The sequence below is a fragment of the Myripristis murdjan genome, chromosome 4 (assembly GCF_902150065.1).
Source record: "Myripristis murdjan chromosome 4, fMyrMur1.1, whole genome shotgun sequence".
Taxonomy (NCBI): Eukaryota; Metazoa; Chordata; class Actinopteri; order Holocentriformes; family Holocentridae; genus Myripristis; species Myripristis murdjan.
In genome coordinates, this window is record NC_043983.1 from 23,126,232 (window position 1) to 23,148,892 (window position 22,661).

Here is a 22,661-nt window from a genome sequence, read left to right on the forward strand (position 1 = left end):
CTCCTGTGTGTCAATAATAACATAAAAACTTTTTTTGTTTTTATTGCAGTTTTCAAAAATGGGTCACAAAGTGCTTTACAAACAGACCAAAGAAACAGACACGAAACAGACACGTAACCAAAAGCAAATAATAAAAGCAGAGTAGTGCACTGCATAGCAAAAATATAACTGAAGTCAAATGCGTGCATGATGTGTAAGAGTGCAGCTGTATTTAGTTACATCTATGTGAGGACTGTAATAAGGGATGCTAAGGCTGACATGCAAATCTGCCACACTATTGTGATTGTTTTTATTTTTTTATGGGTTGTAATTTTTCCACTTTCTAAGGCAGGGAGCAGTAGGATGGTGTTGGGATGTTTAAAATAAAAACAGCAGTCATTGTATGACCTTTTTGTGCGTATTTTTGTTTTGCATGTTTCAATAAATTTTGTGTTATACAGTTTTTATTTTTTTAAATCTTCATCAGTGCAGTTCTGAAATGACTGTTTATTGTTTTCTAGATACAAGCAGCGGTCCACCCAAACAGTCTAGACCTGGGCCCAGCAGACAGCTGCAGCGCTGGTCAGAGAACCGTGGGGGCCGCATGAAGAGAGGTAACACACACGCACACACACACACACACACACACACACAGAGAGAGAGAGGATTTTATGTTGTTGACTGAGGTGCAGATGAATTGCAGTGCAGCATACTGCTTGGTGTCAGATACACACAGCTCACATTTTCTGCTTCACAAACTTTTTTTTATTGGTTTTTCATTACAATTTACTAACATCTCAGTCGATGCACATATACAGTAAATTTTGTCAAAACACTTTCTCATAGTAATTACTCAGAGCATAACACGTAATGCATGTGAGTATATCATAATTGTGTTTTAAAAATAACATAATACACACTTTTACCCGATATTAACTTTTCCATACATTCTTTGCATTGCACATTTTATACAGGCACTGTACAGAAGTTTTTACATCAGTGTAGCAGGCTTTGTCTAACACAAATATTTTATATTAACAGGGCAGCCATTTCCTTCTCGAGGTATACACGGGAGACGATTTGCCAGATGAAGCGCTCAACCAGCATTTCAGCCATGATTGACAACCTTGACATCATTCCTGACCGTGAAACAATATTTTTCCAGTTGAGTGTTCAGATTCTCTCTTGATTATGTTCTCTTAATTTGCCTGTGCTTTGTTTTGTTTGTTTTTGGGTTTTGTTTTGTTTTGGGTTTTTTTTGCTCTTAGAAAGTACTGTTATAAGTGCAGTCCATGCTAAAGCAATGTGTTATATGACAAAACAATAAAGTTTAACACTTTTGAGAAGAGCTTGTGTGAGAGCTTCTGTTCCCAACATTCAGTGTTTTCTGATCAGATTTTGTTCGGGCACTTGAAGAAGTCGTTGGCTGAGTTCCTCTGAGGCGTTGTGTTGGCTGCAAGGACCGGGCGCTCACCACTTATCTTAACATTGTAGTATTTGGCTGCAAAGGAAGAAAAAAACAAATGCTTAGTTGATGGGCTCATCCAAGGTTTAGACTTGCTTGTGTTTAGGATGCACAAGATGTTCTGTTTTTTTTTGTTTTTTTTTTTAAATATCCATATATTTTCCAGTACGCTCTTTAGGGAAAAAGACTTGGACATGACATTTAAGACAAGAAGCATCTTCCAGCAAGCCTGACTAACTGTATTGGATATAAACTTGGACAGCTGTGGTGTTTCTTTAGTGACATAAATGACTAGACAGACAGCAACCCCCTTCCCAACAAGATTCAGAACTAATTTCATTCAACTGGGCCTAAAACATAATATATTATCAACATGAAATATTTTGTCCTGCACTGCGCGATTGCTTTAAATTTAGGGTATCATGATTGAAGTTTTCACCTCTACCCTGGTTGTTGGATCAGTAAACGTCCCTGCGCTGAAGATGAATCAACCGCACCCTTCACCATCTGTGCCTGACCACCCCACCCAGACACATGTGGTTCTTGTCAGGCGTTTCAGACATGATGCTGCTGAGGTTAGGAACAAATGCCTCTCTGCAGACGCACAGGTGCAAGGCTTTTTGCTCCTCGTGTGCGCAATTTACTCCCAAGTGCTATTTTTATTGTTGATGCCATGAAACATAACAGAGATAGAGACTGAAGGAAGGGGTGTTTTACCAATAAACCATGTTTAAACCCAGGAAACTGAAAGGCTTTCCTAGCATGCAGTGTTTTCTTTGTGAAATTAAGCTGTTCAGGCTGCTAATCCAAGTTAAGACAACTATTATAGCACACTCTTATTAAACTACTGAACTGGTAAATTGTGGGTATGATGGTTGAAGACAGATTTCCCCAATGAGAGGAGGAACAAACCCTTGCATGAGCTGAGAACAACTTTGTAGCAGCCTTCTGTTTTTAAAATGAGAGCTCTATAAATCTAAGTTTCTTCACCTTAAGAAAATAACCCAATACTGTTACATAATGATGACTTACATCTTGAGAAGACGTAGTATTTGTATCCCTCTGGTACGCTCTGGCTGGGGATGGACACAGCAGAGGTAACGGTGGTGGGGAAACCTCTCCAGGTTGTACGGATGTTGATTGCTGGCTCTAGCAGTGACACTGGAGACAACAGTAGAGTAAAAGTTAAATGACCTGATAAAGGCTGAATGGGTGTAAATGTAATTATTAACTGGCCTTTTTCTAACATGAAATGTCTATGTTAAATTATAGATATTTCATTTATGCGTTGCTTTTTCCAAATTTTCCTGATGATTCCTTGATATCTTTCTGTTGGAAACCCTACAACCCGCCCACAGTTGCAGCCACATGAACTGCATGAGGACTGTTTTCACATTATCAGCTATTTACAAGTCAGGCCTTGGTGACCCTCTCTCACCTCCACAAAACTATGACTCATTTTTTCAGAGAACAAAATGTGTTGTTACTCAAATAAAACGTGTTTATTTGAGTTCAGGCTAAACTCACCTTACCCTAATCTTAAAAAGCTCTAAAACACACCCGGCAGGCTCATGATGGCTACATTTACACAGGGCTGTAAAATCTGACTGGCATGGATGTGATCTTCTTAAGGCTGTGTAAAAAGACGGTGTTTCCATCTTTTTTGCCTGCTTTACTCAGCCATGACTTGATTACAAATGTGTAGCAAAGATTAAACTCTGAGTTTCTCGATAGATATGAATTCAAATTTGTTCAGTTACCTGCTTGGCGAGCCACCCGGCCGCGGGTTGTGTAAACGGCATACTGGACTTTCCTGCCACATGTCGGAGTGGTGCCAAACTGGTATGAATATTTCTGGACCAAACCCCCTGGAAAGAACCAATGAAGAAAGAAATCAGCTCAGAATTTATTCAATCATACAGAAGTGGAGTGCGATATGTTTTAATATCCAGAAACTAAGCGTAGTTTATACTAAAAGGAAATGGACTAGAAATAATAAAAGCAATGACGGATTGGGCACTACTAAGTTGAGAACTGTAAAAATGATATTGATGCTGAAATGCCAGCAGAAAGGCCAGTGGATTTTGGACTTCATCAACTAAAGATGGTAAATACAGTTTTTTTTGTTTTTTTTTCTGTGTCTCTGCATTGTTTTCAAAACCTAAATACTGGCTTATTCAATGAGTTGAACAGCGGTCTGTTGGAGCTTTAAATTTCACTGATGTTAATATTCTTACTAAAAAACTTATTTTAGCTTAACAAAGGTAAACCATTCAGCACAGAAAATAGTGTCATCAGTGGACCGGGCCATCACCTCTCTTGAAGAAGTAAACAGCCTCTCTCCTCCTCTGGTACTGAGGCACAGACAGGGCAGCTGTGATGTAGCCACGTAGGCCATCAAACCCTGTCTGGACGAGCTTAGGATAACCAGGGTCCAGCACATCATTGTCAAATCTCCAGTACTGTGGTCCCTGTGAAGGTCATATGCAAACACAAGCCAAAAAAATAAGCTTGTAATACCCAAACATGCTCGTACAAAACTTTCCTGACTGGTAACAGAGGCTCTAGAGTGAATGTGTTGGGACATGACAGATATATACTTGAATGTAAAATCAGAGAAGGCTGTTATTTGCATCGAAATAGTGCATCCTGATTACAAGACCTTACTACCTCACTACAACGCTCCTTGTTGAATTTACACATTTAACACTGGTTATGAGATAAGAGTTTTACCTTGAATACGTATGTTTTTCCCTGGCAGTTGCAGCGGGTGAAGACGGTGTCAATGGGAGAAGGAACGCCCCACACCTCTGTGATGCCACGGGCCGGACCTGGCACCCTGTTGCTGTCCAGCACCCAGAAGTAGTGCCCTGCGAAAACAAAATTAATATACTCAGATATAGATTTCATCCGAGATTAACATCACAGCAATTTTTTCGTTGTTGTGAGTGCTCTCCCTTGTGCAAAAAATGGTTTGACATTTGACATTTAACTCAAAGCACAAGTTTTTGATTTAATGACTTACCAGCTGACATCCATGTTCAAATACAATCATTTGCATGGCACTAACCTCTGAAAACCACTATTGTGCCATTCCTCAGGGTGGTGATTGCACTGGTTGGCTGCCCATTACACAGGTTGGTACTGTTGCTGTCATCTGCACACAAAGCACACATAAAGAAACAATGTGTGGAAAAATAAGAAACAAGACAAAAAATATATGCAATGATAGCCTGGGCTGCTTTGGGGTTTACTTTTTCCTGGAGCTTCACTGGAGCTCTCCTATGTGGTGAACTTTGTTTTTTCCCTCTTTTTTTTTTTTTTTTTTTAAAGATGTCTAGCTTTATTTCTAATTCAAAAGGACTGTTTGACTCATTTAGGGTGTGGGAACACAGGCACCTCTGTCACTTAATATACAGCTTCACTTTGAAGGGAAGCAGTGTTCAGCCATAGGCATGTAAATAAAAAAAAACTCTAGCTCATAAAACAGGCTGAAAGCACCAATAAATCTGAAGCATAAACTAGAGGCCTGCATCTTTGCGATAGTTTTAAAGTCCTGTAAAATGGCTAAGGTGTCAGCACAGCATATAGAAAACAATTGAAGATCCTCACACACACCTCGCCTGTGTCTTTTAGGTAATAAAATACAAAGCGGAAATTTTTATTTGTGTCCTGTTGCTGATTTGATCTGATCTGTATATTTCCCCGCAACATTTAGAGGACAGCCTATAGGGTGCATAGTCCATATTCATTAAAAGTCTTAGCATAGTTTACCTGCTTGGTAGTCTCCTGGACTGTCTATGTTCAGGGTCTGTGCAGGGTCCAGCGGCTTGGGTGCAGGTTTCAAGGGGGGTTTGGCCTGACTTGGTTTAGTTGGAGATGGTTTTGGCTTGGTTGGGGCTGGGGTTACTTTCACAGAATCAAGTGTGTTTCCTCCTGGTGTGACGCTATCCACCCTGTCAGTCTGCGCTGGGTCTGTGGGTGAGGGAGCACGGGTGGTCAAGGCATCACCTTGAGGCCCAGGCCCACTCCAGCTGCCTGGGGTGTCCCCTCTGGCCCCTGAATCAGGACCTGGCTCTGACCCTGGAACCTGAGAATCAGTGGTACTGGGATCTTGAGGGTCCATCACTTCTGGGATGGGTGTCTGATCTGGCTTTGATGAAGTGGTGACGGGAGAAGCAGGTGTTGTTTCAGAGAGGTCAGGGGCTGAGTCCTGCGTAGGTGCGGGTGTCGTGGCGGGGCTGGTTGCTTGGTTGGTGTCTAGGCTGTCTACCTTTTCTGGATCCAAAGGTAAAACTTCGGGCTGGTCAGAAGAGGCCTCAGCTGGTTCTAACTTCTGCGCATCTGGAAATTTTTCAGCTGGATCTGTCACGCTGCCATCAGGCTGTATTTCAGCTTGCCCAGAAGGGAACTCTGGGGTGCTGGCTGGAGAGGTTGGACCAGTTTGGGGTACGGAGGTTGGGGTAGGCTGGCCAGAGACATGAGGAACTGCTGTGGTGGTGAGAGAGGGCTGAGGGGGAGTTGTTTCTGAGTCAGACAGACTGGTGGGATCAGACTGTTTCTCAGGAACACTGGCATCTGGGAGGTGGAAATGCATGATATTCGATTCAAATCCAAATGACTCAACAGGAACAAGAAGTGTGGTCATAGATCATGAAATGAATGACATCATGTATATTATTGTCAAGTTATTCCTGCCTGTCACATCTCATACCTGTACTCTCAGTAGGAGCCTCTCCATTGGTTGGGTCGGAGGGGTTGGGGCTGGCAATGGCCTGGGTTGGCTTGGTATCCAAGGGAGCCTCTGGTGTCTGGGGAAAGAGTGTGAAAGTCTCCTCTGGTGTCAGCTCCAACACAGAGTTGTCCTGAATGTCTGGCACGGTGGGCTCAGTGGGCCCGGGCTCCAGCAGCTCAGTTGGGGAGGGTTCATAGCCGCTGGTGCTGTCTGGGACAGGAGTTGCCTCTGGGTCCACCAGTCCGCTCTCATAATAGGGATCATCAGGAAGGTTTGGAGAGATCGGATTGAACACGTCTGTGAGAGTGTACAAAAAGTGAGAAAAAGCCTTGGGGGAAAAACTTAGCTGGATTGACTAAGAAAGCAAGTGTTTGCTCACCATTGCCGAGATCATCCTGTGGATCTGTGGGTGAAGAGGGCAGATTATAACAATTATTGCAAATGTCCCACAGTTGGCTTTTTCCTCAGCTAGACGACTGAATCATTCATATTTCATCATAAATTAAATAATATTTTCTTGGCTTTAGCTTGTTTTAGCCTGCACATCACTGAGACTTTGACATTCCAGAGGGAAATGCCGTGACACGCCATCCTCCTGAGAGAACGTCAAGGATGCCAGAGTATCTCAACACACGTTCTCAATCCAAACCAATAAATTCAATCCTCCATAAAAACATTCTGTCATCCATGCTTGGCCTCAAGCTTTCCTCTCCACTTTGTGATTGAACCTGCGCCCTTTCCCCTCCTCCGCATGGTCCACTCATAATGACACTACTTTCTTGTGTTTGTTTTGGCCTGTGAGACTTGGCCCCAAAAACAAACCACGAACTCACAGTGTGACACCCATCCAAAAACATCTTCCTGTCGACTTCCTAGAGTTCAGCCCAGATCAAAATAGGTAAAGTAGTCCGAAATAAAAGAGCTCATGATTGGAGTATTGATCAGAAAACATTGGTTTCTGTTGTCAGAATCCAATAGCAATCATTACTGATTTGCGAAACCCATTTATTTCCCATATATTTTCCCTAAATCAACAAAATTAGAGCAAATAGATTTTCCTCTTAGTCTCATGGTGGGCACTCACCTGGCATGGGAGTCACATTTGGCTGATCATTCAGGTCATTCAGAGCAGGGTCTGTTGACATGGATAAAGATATGAAAAATTAGAGGGAGACAATGCAAAGAAGACATACTCATGGTTAAATCCTAAAAATCTGTGAATATCATGAAAACATTTGGCAAGTAAGATATACCTTTGGGTTTGTTAGCATTTATATTATCGCATGAACTAGTCTTCACTGGTGTTACACTGGCTGGTCCATTGATTGTTTCTGTGATAAATTACCAAGACAGACAATATTAAACCTGAGCTGATGCCTTGATGCAGAATACTGCATGCATCACATGCTAGTCTGCATGCTGGTGGACATGCTGGTGTGCTTTGAGGAACAACATGGGCCTCCAAATACAGTCAGATTAATTCTGACATCGCATCATTTCCCTGACTTTCATCACCCAGGGTTTACATGCATATGCAGTCAATTCAAATTGTTGTAATTATACTTCTTGCTTGATGGTGTAAGAGAGAAATGGAGGCTGATTCTGACATGCAGCCATGCTTGCATTCAAATGACAGCTAATAGAGTACATCACAGTGTAATAATATCACAGCAATTCCTCTTACTAATCTCAGTTTCCTCATGACAGCATGCAGTGTGATGGAAATACCACTGAGAATCTGAAAAGGTAATCTATAATGGACATGAGCAGCCAGAAAATGTCATGTGGAGACTTGACATAATCATGCTGAAGGAGTTTATTAAAGCTTGCCTTCTACGTCACAATGGGTCTTGAAATCCGAACAGCACTGGTTGTACTTAATGCAGTCAGAGTCACAGGAACATGACCGACCTCTCTTGAAGACTTCCCCACACCGTCCTTTGCAAGAGTTTTCTGTCACACACATACACAGCAGACTTCAGTCCAAACAGACTTGCACAATACACCTTAGAGGAGCTGTGGCTGAATTTAACTTAACAATTCAAAAGGAAATATTTAAAGCAACAGATAACACTGGTGCTCTGCACAGGGATAGGGATTGGTAAAAACTGATCTGAACTTGAACATCAATATTAACCTGAATGGTCAACAAGAAAGTCAACAAAAATGCTGCCGGGGAGTCATGGCAAAATTGCACATTAATGGCTCAAAAGTTCTCTGCATATACGTGGATTTAGGTTAAGAACAATTTAAAAAATACAATGAATTTCAGGGGGCATTCCTAAAATGACTTAAATCACAGCAGACTGGCAGAAAAAGGTCTTACTTTTGGTGCACTTGGCCTCATAGTCTCTGCAGCACTCATCATGAACCAGGCACTCATAGTCACACTGGCACATGTAACTCCTGTTGTACTCGGCACCACATCGCCCTTTGCAACTTGCTGTAAAGGAGGCACAGAAACCCCAAATAAAAAAATCCAGGGATCGGAAATGATAACAGTCAGTGGAGGGAAAATCTCATTCTTTCTGTGCTTTGAAACTATGTTACTCTTCTTTCTCCGGTTACATAGCCTACTTGAACACACTGCCAATATGTGTGTCAGAAATTTATCTCTGACGTAAAGACACAACTATAGAGGCAAAAGTCCACCTGGGGTAAATAATTCTCAACAGAGCAAATAAGAATGAGTACAAGCATAACAAAAACATGATACCTTCCAAGAAGTGATTGTGTGTATCTAAATTTCCAGCATATAGTCAAGTAAAGAATACATTTCAATAAACTTTTTTTTAAAATACAGTACAAATATGCTACACTTTTTTATGGGCAATCAGGTCATTCAGAGACTTGTACTCACCTTGAGCAGCACTAAATGTAAAGGCACAAGCCAGGAAAATGATAGCACAAAGAAGTGGTGAAGACATCCTCACACAGCTTTCTGTAACCCTGTAAAACTGAGCAGCAGAGGGGAAATAAATCAAACTTCTTGGCTATGTATGTATTAATACTGACAAAATATCAAATGGAGGAAATGAAAACAACAGCAGCAAAAACTGATCTGACCCAGAGGAGAGAAGAAGACAGAAAACGGCGGCAACACACCTTGTGACAGCTTCTGTCCAAATCCTGCCGAAGGTCTGACTCCGGCCGGTTTTAAAAGCCCAGGACAGACAGACCGCCCGATTTCCCGTTAATTGGCAGTTCTAATTAAAAGTGTGATGAGCTCACAGGCTGCAGGGAGGATCCTCCAGTCCAGACAGCATGATTCCCCACAAACAGCTGGAAGCACATCAACACACATCTGTGCCAGGCAGACTGCTGACATCACTCGCTTCACAGCAGAAGAAGAAGAAGAAAAAAAAAACATAGGATTGTGACAGATTACTGAAACATATGAGCACCTGCTATTCAGCCACAAGAGAATGAGCTGAACAGTTTCAGATTATTTAGTCTCTATAATTACTATTCAAAATAAGTAGTCAAACTATCAAATAAATCAGTCAAAGGTGAAATGCAACAATGGACTATCCAAAACATCAGAGATTAGAAGAGTTTGCCTCCAAAAGATGCTTGCTTTCATATTTAATTTAATTTAATCTAGTTTATGAATGGCATTCCCTAATGGTAGGCTGAGACTGGAGCAGCGATTCCCTCAATATATTACTTTAAGGGTGGGGAGATGCTTGAAATTAAAACAAATATTTATGGATTGAGAGATAATTTATATATCCACTGAAACAAAATGCAGCTAATTCAATACTATTACTGGCAGCTCATCTTGCCTTAATGAAGATTCACAGTAATATTCCTATAATGCTGTGTGGAACAGAGGGTCTAAGTGCCTGTGCTACACACAAGTGAGTTAACAGTGACTTTATCATACTCAGTGGTGTATCTCCTATGATGTCACTTTCACATTCCTATAATAGCCTTGTGGGATAGTCTATTATATATCCACATTGTAGTTTTGCTGTGATTTTGTATACTTACTAAAGCATTTCTATATTTATCTTTATTATTAGGGGAATATCAGGCTGGACCCACCTCTGCCTCTTCTCCGGGCAGATTGCTATGTAAATTAAATGTATTTTTATGACTTAGGGCTGGACTGTATTGTGGGCGGTTTGCGGTTCGAGGTGTTGGTAGACCATATCATGCCTGTGGTATTTCCTCATCATGTCACCGCACTTGTAGAGGGAAAAGCGCTCATTAGTGAACTTGTGTCAAGGCTTATTTCCATCTAGATAACAATATCTGATTGAAATAAACAATGCTGACAAATTGTTTAATAAGCAAAGACAGCAGGGGATGAGTCCACATAACAATTCCCACACACTGTACGATGAGGACAGGAAGTAAACAAGCCGCTCTCACTGGAGGTGGAAAATATCTAACTACATTTACTCATGTACTTACTTGAGTACAGTGCTCAGATACTGGTACTTTAGGATACTGAAGTAGTCTGTTTCCAGTTTATGAGACTTTGTACCTTTACTGCACTACATTTAAAAGGGAATTTCTGTGCTCTTTACTCAACTGCATCTGATAGCCTTATTGTTTGTAGAATAAACTTATACATGAAAAACAAATAATACGCTCATAGGATTTGATAAACTGTTAGAGTTTAAACTATCTAACTAACTAACATTAAACGGAGTTGTTAAAACTGGCACCACCTGGAACTCTTATGACATTAAAATCTTTCTTACAGGGTAATGCCTCAATGATTTAACACATTTTTCAGATTTTTGAATACTTATGTACATTTTACTGCTTATACTTTTACACTCTTACTTAAAATCACATGAGCCCATTTTACTTTTAAACATTTTTCCTTACAGTGCGGGAGCTTTTACTTAAGCAAAGGATTTGAGAACCACTGCCGACCACAGTGGTTTGAAACCCTAATCTGAGGTTTCCAACACAAACTCTGCAATGTGGAAACACAAGCACAATTAAATAACAGGTCTCAGGGTTAAAGTTCAGTGTTTTGAAAGTGGAGCAATCACGCCCCCTTGTGGTTGTAAGGCTTGCATGAGTCTCACTCGGGGGCATTTCAGCCTTAGTTTCACCTCAAATATTTAAGAGGCAGCATATGTGCATATGCATATGTGTAAACTGTGTGAAAGTGAAACAGGGTGTTGCTAGAGAAGAGCATCTGTGCTCAGTTCCCGGTTGATTTGTATGTGTTCCTCGGGTTAAAAGGAGCATCACTGTCAGTCTTGCATCTTCTTCCTTCAGCTGTTTCCCCAGTATGTGTGCCAACTGCAATGGCAAGCACTTATCCTGCCAATTATACGTGGGAAGGATGATCTATGAAATTCTACTTTGTTTCTTCTCTTCAGGGCAATGCAGAAGGGGACGCTCTGACTTTGTTGGTGACTTCATTTAGTAACTATCCATCATCTTGTCCTGATCTTTAGCAGTCATGGTCGGCAGTGTCCCTGTCCACCTCCCCTGCAGCCGAACACCCCCACATAGAGGGTGACACCTGGCACAGAGGGAGACATGGCGAAGGTAAAGGCAACAAGGGAACAGAAAAGAGGCCGAAAGCACTTATTACCAAGGCAGGTGTCAAAGACATTGCATTTCCTGTTTGTTTTCTAGTTGTTCTCAGTGCAATGAGAGGAAGTGGAGGGAGAAGTAGACTTGCATACTATATAGATACTAAACTGTGGCTATGCAGCTTGGCAGCATTAATTAGCTGTCTAGCCAATTTGAAAAAAAAAAAAAACCTGAAGAGAGACAGTAAAGTTAGGTCACTGACATGTCAAGATGTAGATTTTGAGAGTTCAGTAATGTCAGTAAACACGGGAGGTTGCTCTTGTGAGGCAAGTCTTTTTATGGCTACAGTCACGTGATGATGGCTCGTCTAGATGTCTGCAACCTCTTCCACTTTCATGTTCTTTATTTATTTTCTTTCTTCATCTATACTGACTTATATTTACATCAGTCACTGAAATCATATTGTATATTTATATTACATTATTTCAGCCTTATGCTCTAAGTCAGTGGAAATCCTGATTGAAGAGGCTCAGTAATGTGCTGACTGTTTGTAAAATGTTTGCGCTGCTGCCTCTTTTTTTTTTAACCACTATTTTCTATGTACGTTTGCAGGAAATATACATATGAAAACTAAGCTGGAAACAGGAAATGATCACATTAGGCTGTTTTCATCACAGAATGAGTAGTTTGTCATGCAAAGCTCCCTTTGGAGCATAATTCAGCATAACTCCTATTCACATTTATCAAATTTATTCCCAATGATTAATCACACAGGCAGTCAGAAGATAACAGTCATTTCCAGATACTAAGCACACATAAAAATGATCAAATCAGTGAAGAGAGTGACCCACAATTATCTGAATGGCATTAAAAATGGGTATATGCCTTTAACCACATTTTTGGTTGTGGCCTGCTGGTCTGAAACATGGTTAGAAAGAACCTTTAGGGGGAGACAAATGCGAGCACATGAGCCTTGAATCACCAGCACACTCATACAGGATAAGAATAGGAACACCAACAGGTGGCAACCATTGATATATAATTAATTTCCATGGCTTTCATCTGTCAATTCATTTTATTTCTGAAATTTTGCTGTGGATTAAAGGCTTAAAAGATTATCCTTGGTTTCATTTGTTTTTGCAGATGGAAGCAAAAGGACACTGCCAATCAGACTGTTTACAGAGAGAAAGGGTTTGTACACAAACACTCAGGCTCCTTAACAGGGTGATTTTGTTTGTTTAGAGACTGATTTCTGGTATTTATCCTTGGCATTCCCCTCGACTTGAATGTTGCATCCAATAGCTGTGCATGCATTCCTGTAATGTACACTGAACATTTGAATGACAAATACTGTACATCTTTTCAATCTTCAGTTTTGTTGTGCTGGTTCCTTGATGTCTTCTGTTAACTCTCACCCGTAGAGAAAACACCTAAACCTAAAGCTCCTCTGCCTTGTCACTTTGAAGACACTGGTAAAATATTATCCTCTCAGCAGTGCATCAATATTAGTCTGATGATGGAAAAGGTGATAATCTAACCTTACATCTTAGTGACGACATGGAAAAACTACCCAGACTATGCACCGCTTTGTTTTCCTGCTCTTACTTTATCTGTGCACCACTCAGCATCACGTCAAGTATCAACACCTCCTCCAGAGGACCTTCACCTGCTGTCACTCTTCCTGTGTGAAATCTTTGCTCTCTGAAAGCACCTGTAAGAGCATGACACTGCACAGCACTGAGTCACCACTGCTGTGTTGGTGGCAGGGCAGACTCAGCCTTGGGATTCTGCATCAAAATGGCCTCTGATCCTGCTGTTATGTAATGATGACCCCTATTTTTCTTGGGTACCAGTAGCAGCAGCATTGAAGCAATTTGGGTGTGTATGCTGGTAAATGCGTGGAGACAGACAGATACAGTGGTTAGCCAAATATATTCGGCAAAAATCATCCATTTAAAGATTTTTTTAGGCATTTTGTCTTTCACTGGACAGTTGAGTACTTCACCTACTTTGTTTGAGGACAAAGTAGAGAGAGACAGGAAGATTGTCATGGGCTCTTAAACACTTCATCCCACTGATCCACTTTAAATCAGTCATGTTGTCTGATGAAGATTTGATGGTGCTTCCTCCCTGACCACTGCAGTGACATTTTCTCTTCCTTTTTCATTGTTCAGTTACATTTTTAACTTCATTCTTCATTTAAAAACACAATGTATCCCAAAGTTACCACTAAATAGGTGTATTAAAAAATATTTTAAAAAGTACTGTTTCAAATTAAGCACAATTTTAGGTAAAACACTAAGTACATGTGATGATGTAAATATAAATATATGCAACTATGTAATGAACGTTGTCATATTTACAGTTATTGAACATTGTTTCAAAATCTTTGGCTATTGGTGACTTAAGTCTGAAATTATTCTTGTCATATTAGTCTTCAAAAACAGGGCATACACACTACCTCCTTTCGAAACCATACTTATATAGTTGTGTAATGCCTCTGCAATATATAGCATGCTCCTTTGCAGTGCATGAAACTCATCAGCCCCCACCACACCACACAGTATTAGTTATGATGCTGTCACATGATTTTCAAGAGGAGGCTTTGAATCCTGGTTTGTCCTTTGAGTCTCTCCACCAGAAGGGCTTCATCTGTGGGTTTTGTGCCCAGACTCATGGCACCGGCAGCTTCCTCCATGTCTACAGCCACATCCACGCTGGACAGAAGCCATATCTAAAGCTTCACAGCTGAAGTTTTTCACACAATTAAGCCCGTATTTCCCTCATACAGTTTTGAGCAGATATTTCAGGTAGTATAGAAGAACAGCAAGCCACAAAAATAGTTGGTTTCACAGACATACATTTATGTGAAAGTCTCTTGGAAGCAGTCGAGCACCACACATGCATTTTGTCCCCCATAATTTAAAGTAACTTTATAGTCTTGGGCTAAATTTATTCCCTCTGAGAAACTGACCCACAGTATTTTGATCATAACTGTTTTACTTGATAATACAAGGATGATTCACAAGTTAAATCCCGATTCCTCTATGAAACTTGAAATCAACTGTCAGTTTGTCACCCCTATTTTCCAGGTGGGTAGGTGTGTGATTTTAGGTGCTTTTACCAGCTCCCAGAGGGCATCGCAGAACTGTGACATGCCAAAATATTTGTAGCACAGAGTAACTGTCATTTACCCTCTGAGATCTGCAGCCATGGTGCTACAAGAAGAGACACAAACTTATTACTTCCTGTAGCAAGAGCTATTCACAGCACAGACCTCTGCACTCAATACAGGCAACACAACTATTACTGCAGCCAGTACAGTGGCAATGTGTGTCTGTGTATGCAGTAACACTCACGGGCCTCTGGGCATCAACAATATAGCTCAATGGATTGTCTCCATTCATCATCAGTATGAAATCACTGATTAAATTGCCTGCCTTGGCATCACAGTCCTGACAAAAGACTAGCTGAATAGGATTAGTTTGAAATCTGAGGAGACGACTGCCACACGGATTACTGTCAGCATCACAACCAATGTGGAGTTTGTCTGCTTTTGACAAGGCCGATGATGCATAAGCAAATATGTTTTTGCTTGTGTATTAATCCATTAAGGAGGATGCATTTAATAGTAAATAGTACCCCCCGCCCCATGCCTATTAAAATACACACACACACACACACAGACACACTCCCTTTCAATCTGCGCAAGTTGTCCTCTGCGCTGTCAATTGGGATATTCAGTCAGATAGTAACATGACAAGAGAAAGCAATTTTATAATGAAGTTTTCAAATTAAGGATCAGGTAGTGAGTCCTATTTTCCAGCCAGCATGTCAGCACAATTACCCCGAGGCTGTGAGTGCTGCCTGGAAGAACTAGTCTCTCCCTGAAGACACAAAACAAACTAGCAAAGAAAATGTGTTTTGGCTCTGAGGTATATTTGTTGTGAACGTATGCAACACCCCATACACATGCAACACTTTCTGGATTGATAGTAAACAGCTGGAATGGATCTATTTGTGCGACCCAAGAGGCCTGACTACATGTACTTACAGAGCTCAAGATGAGCGTATTGACTGAAGATGAAGGAGATAAACTCCTGTTTCCTCTGCCTGTCTTCTTTTATCTTTATAAAATGGATAACTATCACATTTTCAATCTTTCCCTGTAGAATGCTTATGTTGAAGCAATGGTAATATTTAAAATGAGTAACTATCTCCTTGCATGTGGCAAGTATGATCACAAACCTTGGCTGAGTGAAAGACTGTTAAATATCAAATTTTGTTTCCCACATGTTTGACCTTGAACGACAAATGCAAAGTGGGAAAAAAAAAGTCATTTACACACTATAGGTTCATATATCCCTACCAAAGAAATTACATACGCTGTACATTTTTATGGGCGTTATCTTTTAAAAAACTAGCCAATAGCCTGAGCGTATACTCTCTGAGACCCACCTTTATGTGGTTGCTATGCCTACAACACGTTTCTCCCTGATCGACGGGCGTTTTAGCCAATCAGCGCAGAGGTGGGCGGGAGTTTGCGCGCACACTGAAAAGTGCCTGGTGGATTTCTACTATGCTCAAACCTCTCAGGGTGCATGGTACGGCCGGACCGAGGCAGCTGAGCGACTGAGGATGGAAAATGTACTATAAACGTTTTCAAGGAAACCGATACAGGTAATAGTTCGTTTTTTTCTGTCTTCTCCCTCTGTGACGTGAATGTTATTTTTGAAACTCGCTCGATGGACTGTGCTCATGTGCCGAGTTGTCCGTGAATAACTGACAATGTTGATTTGAAACTGGCAGCACTTGTAGACACTCGGGGGTTGGACGCGTTTGTTTGACAGCAGCGTATAAATGGAGGGAAATGTGCTAATGTGAAAAGAAGAACTCACAAGAGGCAGGTAAATGTGTGCAAATGCAACGTTACAGCGGGTTATAACATGAAGCCGTGATGTAAAGTTCACTGCTAATGTAAAGTGGAACAAACCCAAACATCATAGTGTTTGCTTCAGTGGGCTTCAGCATCAGTGTTATCTTGCCAAGGTGGGTCCAGGCCTGGTCCTGGCTTTTAAATGGGACTTCCCATTGTAATTTTGACACAAATCAATTTTACTGTCTGACACCCTCTCGGAAGTTATACCTGATTTCTCCTGCTAACATTAACTCATCAGTAGGTCCACTGTGGGTTGCTAGTCAGCTAAATGACAACCAGTTTGATCACAGTTAAAGTGCCTTTCCTCCATCCCGGGACGAATCATCTTTGTTAGTGAGGATAGTGTCACCTGTGAAGCCACAGTGATTCACAGCTCCAAAGAACAGAACATGGGAGAAGTAAAAAAAAAAACAAAAAAACCTTAATCAGTCTACAAGCCCACCAAGTAAAACCTCCCATCCCCAGCTGGTGAAGCAGCTCTGGCTGTACTGCTGGACACCACAGATCACAGACCCCATTCTGGGCTTTCTAGGTTAGAGGGGGAGACTTGTTCATGCTCATAAACGTCAGCTGAACTGTCCTACTTAGCCAGTGTGAATTCTTAATGCTGTTTAGATATGTCAGATGGTCGATTTGGGTTGAATCGCACCAGTTGCAGCGTGGCACCTGGCCCTGGCCCTGTGGTGGGAGGTCAAAAAGTAGGTGAGTGTGGTAGAGTCACACTGTCTGAGGCCTTGTAAATTAACGCCTCCCTAGGAGTGCTGGGATTTGACAGGAAGCCTCTTACATAAAATTATTTTATTATTTTGGCCTTGGTCTATGATCACACTGTTTGATATTGCCATGATTGATATTATTTGCTATTTTTATATAAGGATCACAGTATTTTACTCTATTAGCTATTTTCCCTCATGCCTAACTCCCTTGACCGCTTTTTGTGAGATGATTTATATAACGGGAAAAAAAATAAAGTTTTTAATCTTGGTGAAAATGTTTTTGTTTATTAACAAATTTATAGTTCTAGACTGTTGTCCTCTTTCAAGAATAAAGTAAAATAACTTAACAAAGGAAATAATTAATCATTTGGTGTCAAAGTTCAGGATCTTGTGTATGCTTAACAGCTTTCAAGAGAAACACTTAATCTCTGTATTTTTGGGGGATGCCAGCCAAACTCTGCTGCAGCAAAACAGCTAGGCAGGAATTCCCCTTTGATTAGATGTTTCGTTTTTGAGTTAGACATTTGAATTCACTTCCTAACACTTAGAAATCTTGCAGTAGCCACAGCACATCTTGACATTGGCTTTCTTCAGATTCTGCAGTAGTCTGTCTACCAGTGTTATGTTTTTTTATTTTTCTATCTCTGAAGCCAGCTCACAGGACTTGAGAGCAGGATGCTGCTGGATCTTTTGATATGAAAGCAGTATAAACAACACTCTCCCTGGTGCCGCACTTCAACAGGAGAAAGACTTTTCCCTGCTGAAGGCTGAGAAAATGAGTCAGGGTGAGTGGGATGAAGTGTGAAGAAATAGAGTGAAGGGAGGGGTCTCACTATCATTAGGTGAAAAAAAATGCACCAGCTTTGTGAGGAACAGTTCTTTATCATATATTCACTGGGCACGGCATGTGATCTTAGCAACTCACCTTTGGTGATGGCTACCTCTTGCAGTTAAGTGGTCATTTATTGGCTACAGGCTGCCTCCTATGTCAGATTTAATAAGGCTTTTAAACACTGACTGTTTAGTAGTTGACTTTGTATGAACAAACTGTTGCAAACTGGAATATTGTTGGTTCTCATTTCTGTATGTCTCAAATCTATTGAGCAGATTACCATGAAAGTTTGCAAGCACATTCATGCTCCCCAGAGAATGAAGCTTGTCAATTGTGGTGACTTCATGACCTTTCCTCTAGCGCTGTTGAAATGTCAAGTTTGCACCCAAGATATTGCAACATTTAATTAATGCATTGCTGTGATCTTCAGTGAGTGCGTCCATATTCCCTGACAGAAGATTTCTCTTGATTTTGGGGACGCTATAACTTCTCCTCTTGCACCACCTTCAAACATTTGAATTGCACACAACATATCACTAAAAGTAATGGATGAGCTGCCGAGTAATTTGCTGTACATTCTCATTCTTCGTCTTCGACATTTACACTACCCAGAGAAGGAAACCTGCCAACTTTGGTGACCACATGATGACCTTTCTTCTAGCGCCACCCTCAGGCATAAATGTACAAACTTTGTTTTCCCAGTATTTGCATTCACTGCTGTTTTTGCCCTTGCACTCATAATGGGTAGTTGGGATGTTTCAGATGAATAATTTTGAGCTTTTTCAGCTATAGCTCTTAGTCAGAGTGTCTCCATATAGCAACATCTATTAAATGGTACACATCTAACATGTTATGTCCAGTATGACCATCACTTGACTTTGAAATTGCTTGGCCGTTTCCTCGCTTGGTGTTATACTTTGTAAAATGTCTTAATCTAAGGACACTTGTGTTTTCTGGAAAGCTCCTCAAAACAGGCTGATTATCAACTTGGACTTTCTGTGGAGGATAATCAACATGAGTCAGCCCTTTTTTCAATTCAGTCATTAACGATTGACAGAACCAAGCCTAGCTTTCAAACTGAATGTTTAAACTCTCAAGGCAGAGACAAAATCGATACCTCTCCTGTTAGTAGAGTTGACTAAAATGATAATATTACAATATTATTGAATCCCAGTAATGTTGTAAATGCATTATTCCAGTGTCCTTGGGCAGTTCAGTCTGTTTTAGTGAAAAGGCCTATCTTAAGTTGCATATGTTGTGCTCTCTGTCTGAATGCAGTTGGTTGTGAAGGACAGGCGGCAGGCAGGATGAACTCTTGGAAATATTTAATTAAACTGGGAAGGTTTAGACCTGCCCTTAACCCACTGAGTGAGTCCATGGGTGTTTGCTAGGGTTGTCACTGTACCAGAGTTTATGATTTGTAATATGTTATTTCTAGAGACAGTTATGCTAATATTTCCACACTGATTCACACAGTTAAATGTGTTTACTGGATTCACAGCAGCAACCCAAACCCACTGGTGGGAACATCGCCACTGTGGTTGGCTTTTAAATATGGAGGAGTGCTGAACAACCTCTAAGAGCATGCAATATCCTCTAGGAACACATGTAAGGCTTGAGCATATGCAGAGGCCACTAGTGTTTCCTGTTGATTTTTTTTTTTTTTTTTAAGATGTGGGGGATGTGCCTGATGTTTATTCTGAAACCCAGGTTTACTCCTGAAACCAGTCTAGGATCAGTTCCCGTAAGTGTTATATTTCAAGAACAGCTCTTATTTGGATATTTAAATCTTGATGTATTCACAGATGGGATGTAACTGCAGCTGTTTTGTGTTTTTATTTTAATTGAATGTTGACACTGTGGAGGGTCATTATGGTAAAATTAATATAAAGGAGTCTCTGTCAGGAGCCATAAGGAAGGAAAAAGCACCACTGGGACAGATTTGAGTTCAGATGTAGCACATTTACCTTAGTAATCACAGAAAGTGTGAAGTTGGGCCACCCGGGATGATAATAGAGGCAAGGGAAAACATTGGACTAACCTCTGGCTGTCACCCTCAGGCTCATGCTGACTGGCTGCTTCCTCACAACAGTGCAGTGCTCAGCCAATCACCAAACCACACACACACATGCACACCTCTGAAGCCTGATGCTTTTAGAGACTGTTTTTACCCCTCCAGGCACTGTCAATGGCATCCTCCTCAGCTCCCTGAAAGACTGTGATGTGGAGAGTGACAGAGAGAGGGAAGGTGAGAAGAAAAGGAAGGGGCAGGAGAATAAGAGCACTCTGCTTTGCATTTAGATTTGAATTGACTGGGTGTCTTTGCTGAGCTGAAGCTTTTATCAGAGGAAAACCTGCTGAGCGGTCGTTGCGCTAAATATGCATACACGCACGGACACTCATGCACACCAGTTTGCAGTCATGCATAGTTAACCGGCAGAACTGTCCCACACTGGGACTCAGGTAGCTCCTCTCTCTCTCATTTACCCATAAGGATCTTCTTACTACCCTTGTTGTGATCCTCTCTCCCTCCCCCTCTTTTGGCTCTTCTATAGTGCATGGTATGGTACTGATGACAAATATTAATTATAGATGGGTAGCCCCTGTTATGTAGGCTAGGGTGCTGCAAGGCCTTCCCTCTTCCTTGCCAAGCAGGGCAGAGCCCTGAGGCAGGAAACATGAGGCAGGAAACGGTAAAGCATACAGTTGCATTAAAAAAACAACAACAACTTATTAGTGCACTCAGTTTACAGTACAGTACATTTTTTCCCATCAAATTCATTACCATATGTATGATTCGGGTGTAATTCAGGTGGCAATATGCCGTCCAACTGGGAAGTCTTGTCAAACCCTTGCATAATCCATGACCTCCGCCTGGGGGTTGTGAATGAGCGCAGCTCGGGTCCTCCCATGGCAGATGGAAGGACCCTGGCTAATATCCACAAGTATCCACCCCCAGGATAGGCTGGAGGGAGCAGGCCTGCCTTCCTGGCCGTGTCCCGAGTCTATTTCAGGGTTACTAGTTCACTTCATGCTGTGCTTATTAAGAAAGTGATAGGGAGAGGTGGATGATAATGGACTGGACTGTCGAGGTGAGGAGATGGAAATGGATCCACTGTCGGTTACTGCTGCTAGTTTGTACTGTCAGTTTAATGGCAGCATGGTGGGTGGAGAGTTCACTTTGGGATTGTCATTTGGTGTGTTCAGTTTTATATTGGGCAATGTGGATGAAATTGATTAATGAACCAAATAGTAATGTCATATATTATCAAATACATGCAAAAACTCCTTAAAACATTTCATGCCTACTTTTTCAGTACTTTTAAATAAAAGAAAATGAACAATTATCAGTTTATTCAGAATTGTCATGATGTTCCTAATCACCACATACTCCTGATGATGCTTCTGAAAGACAATAAACAATAGTATCACGTAGTTGTCACAACATAGGAAAGAAAACTGCTGTAGGAGCTTAGCTAGGCTTACACTGTACTATCTTCATTTACAGTTAAGGCCTTTGCAAATCAGGTCCGTATGTTTGGCATGCATTTTTTTAAAATCCATAATAGTCTACACAAATATTTTCACATTAACATGCTTTAAAGTCTACTTAATGCTCTCTTGTCTTTTAGCTATTCATATAACAGATTCCTCCAAAACAGGGAAATAAATCTGGCCTTGTAAATGGGGTATTGTGCTCCAGTGTTGAGCTTAGACTGTCTTAATTTACAGTTGGGCTATGTAAATGTGTTTCCAATCAATTGTGTGTTGTTTGTGCTCATCTCAAGCCTGTAGTGCAGACATTGATGGGTATTGTGCCTAAAGTGTTTGCAGTTGTGCCGTCCATGCCATGCTGTCATGCTGTGCACTCTCTGCTCTCACACAGCTGGTCATGCCAGGGCTTGGAAGTGATGCCCGCCTGGCACATTGTCATAGACTGCACTGGACGAGACTGGACTGTATGCTGCAGTGACAAAAGCACATTCAGGCCAGGACAATGGGGAGCTGAGAGCCTGGCTTGTGTTTATCTCTCCTTTTCTTTCCTTCTGTCTCTTTTTCTCTCTCTCTCGCTTTGTCTCACTCTCTTGCCTATTGCGTTTGCTGTTTCACTCTCTCTTTTTGAATAGCAGCTGCATTGGTTCATTGATGGGGCCTGTTTGTGGCTTTAAGAGAATAGCTGTGCAGGCTTGCTGAAGCTGTTTTAGTCATCAAAAGGAAGGTGCAATTCAGTCATCAAGTTGGTTTCTAAATGATTGTTGGTTTTAGTCTGTCCTTGTTGAAGGACTATCTTTTGGCTGTACTGTTGATGTACGGTTGTTGGTGTTGAAAATATGGGAGTGCTCACTTGGTTGATGATGATGATTATAGTAATCATCTGTGTCCTCACATCATCAGATACAATGAATCACTACCAGGATGTTGAATTCACGGTCTGACAGGCATCTGTAATGTCTGAAGTATTTCAGCTTTAGACATTACATGTACCT

General features: G+C 41.2%; 2 protein-coding genes across 3 annotated transcripts in view; both read left to right on the plus strand.

The window, feature by feature from the left end:
- tprb (translocated promoter region b, nuclear basket protein) overlaps nt 1-1,325 on the plus strand; it is a 30,039-nt gene extending 28,714 nt beyond the window's left edge. Inside the window, exons 50-51 of the mRNA XM_030049397.1 lie at nt 501-593; nt 1,021-1,325. Of these exons, the coding sequence (XP_029905257.1) occupies nt 501-593; nt 1,021-1,070 (143 nt within the window). The 3' untranslated portion in view covers nt 1,071-1,325. The remainder of the gene's footprint in view (nt 1-500; nt 594-1,020) is intronic.
- A 14,952-nt stretch (nt 1,326-16,277) lies between these two features.
- Nucleotides 16,278-22,661, plus strand: part of fcho1 (FCH and mu domain containing endocytic adaptor 1) — a 59,475-nt gene continuing 53,091 nt past the window's right edge. Inside the window, exon 1 of one of the 2 annotated variants that reach the window (XM_030049060.1) lies at nt 16,278-16,367. The gene's annotated coding sequence lies outside the window, so the exon portion shown is untranslated. Of the gene's footprint in view, nt 16,368-18,103; nt 18,128-22,661 lie in introns of those variants that run through there. The other variant, XM_030049061.1, reaches the window with a different exon arrangement.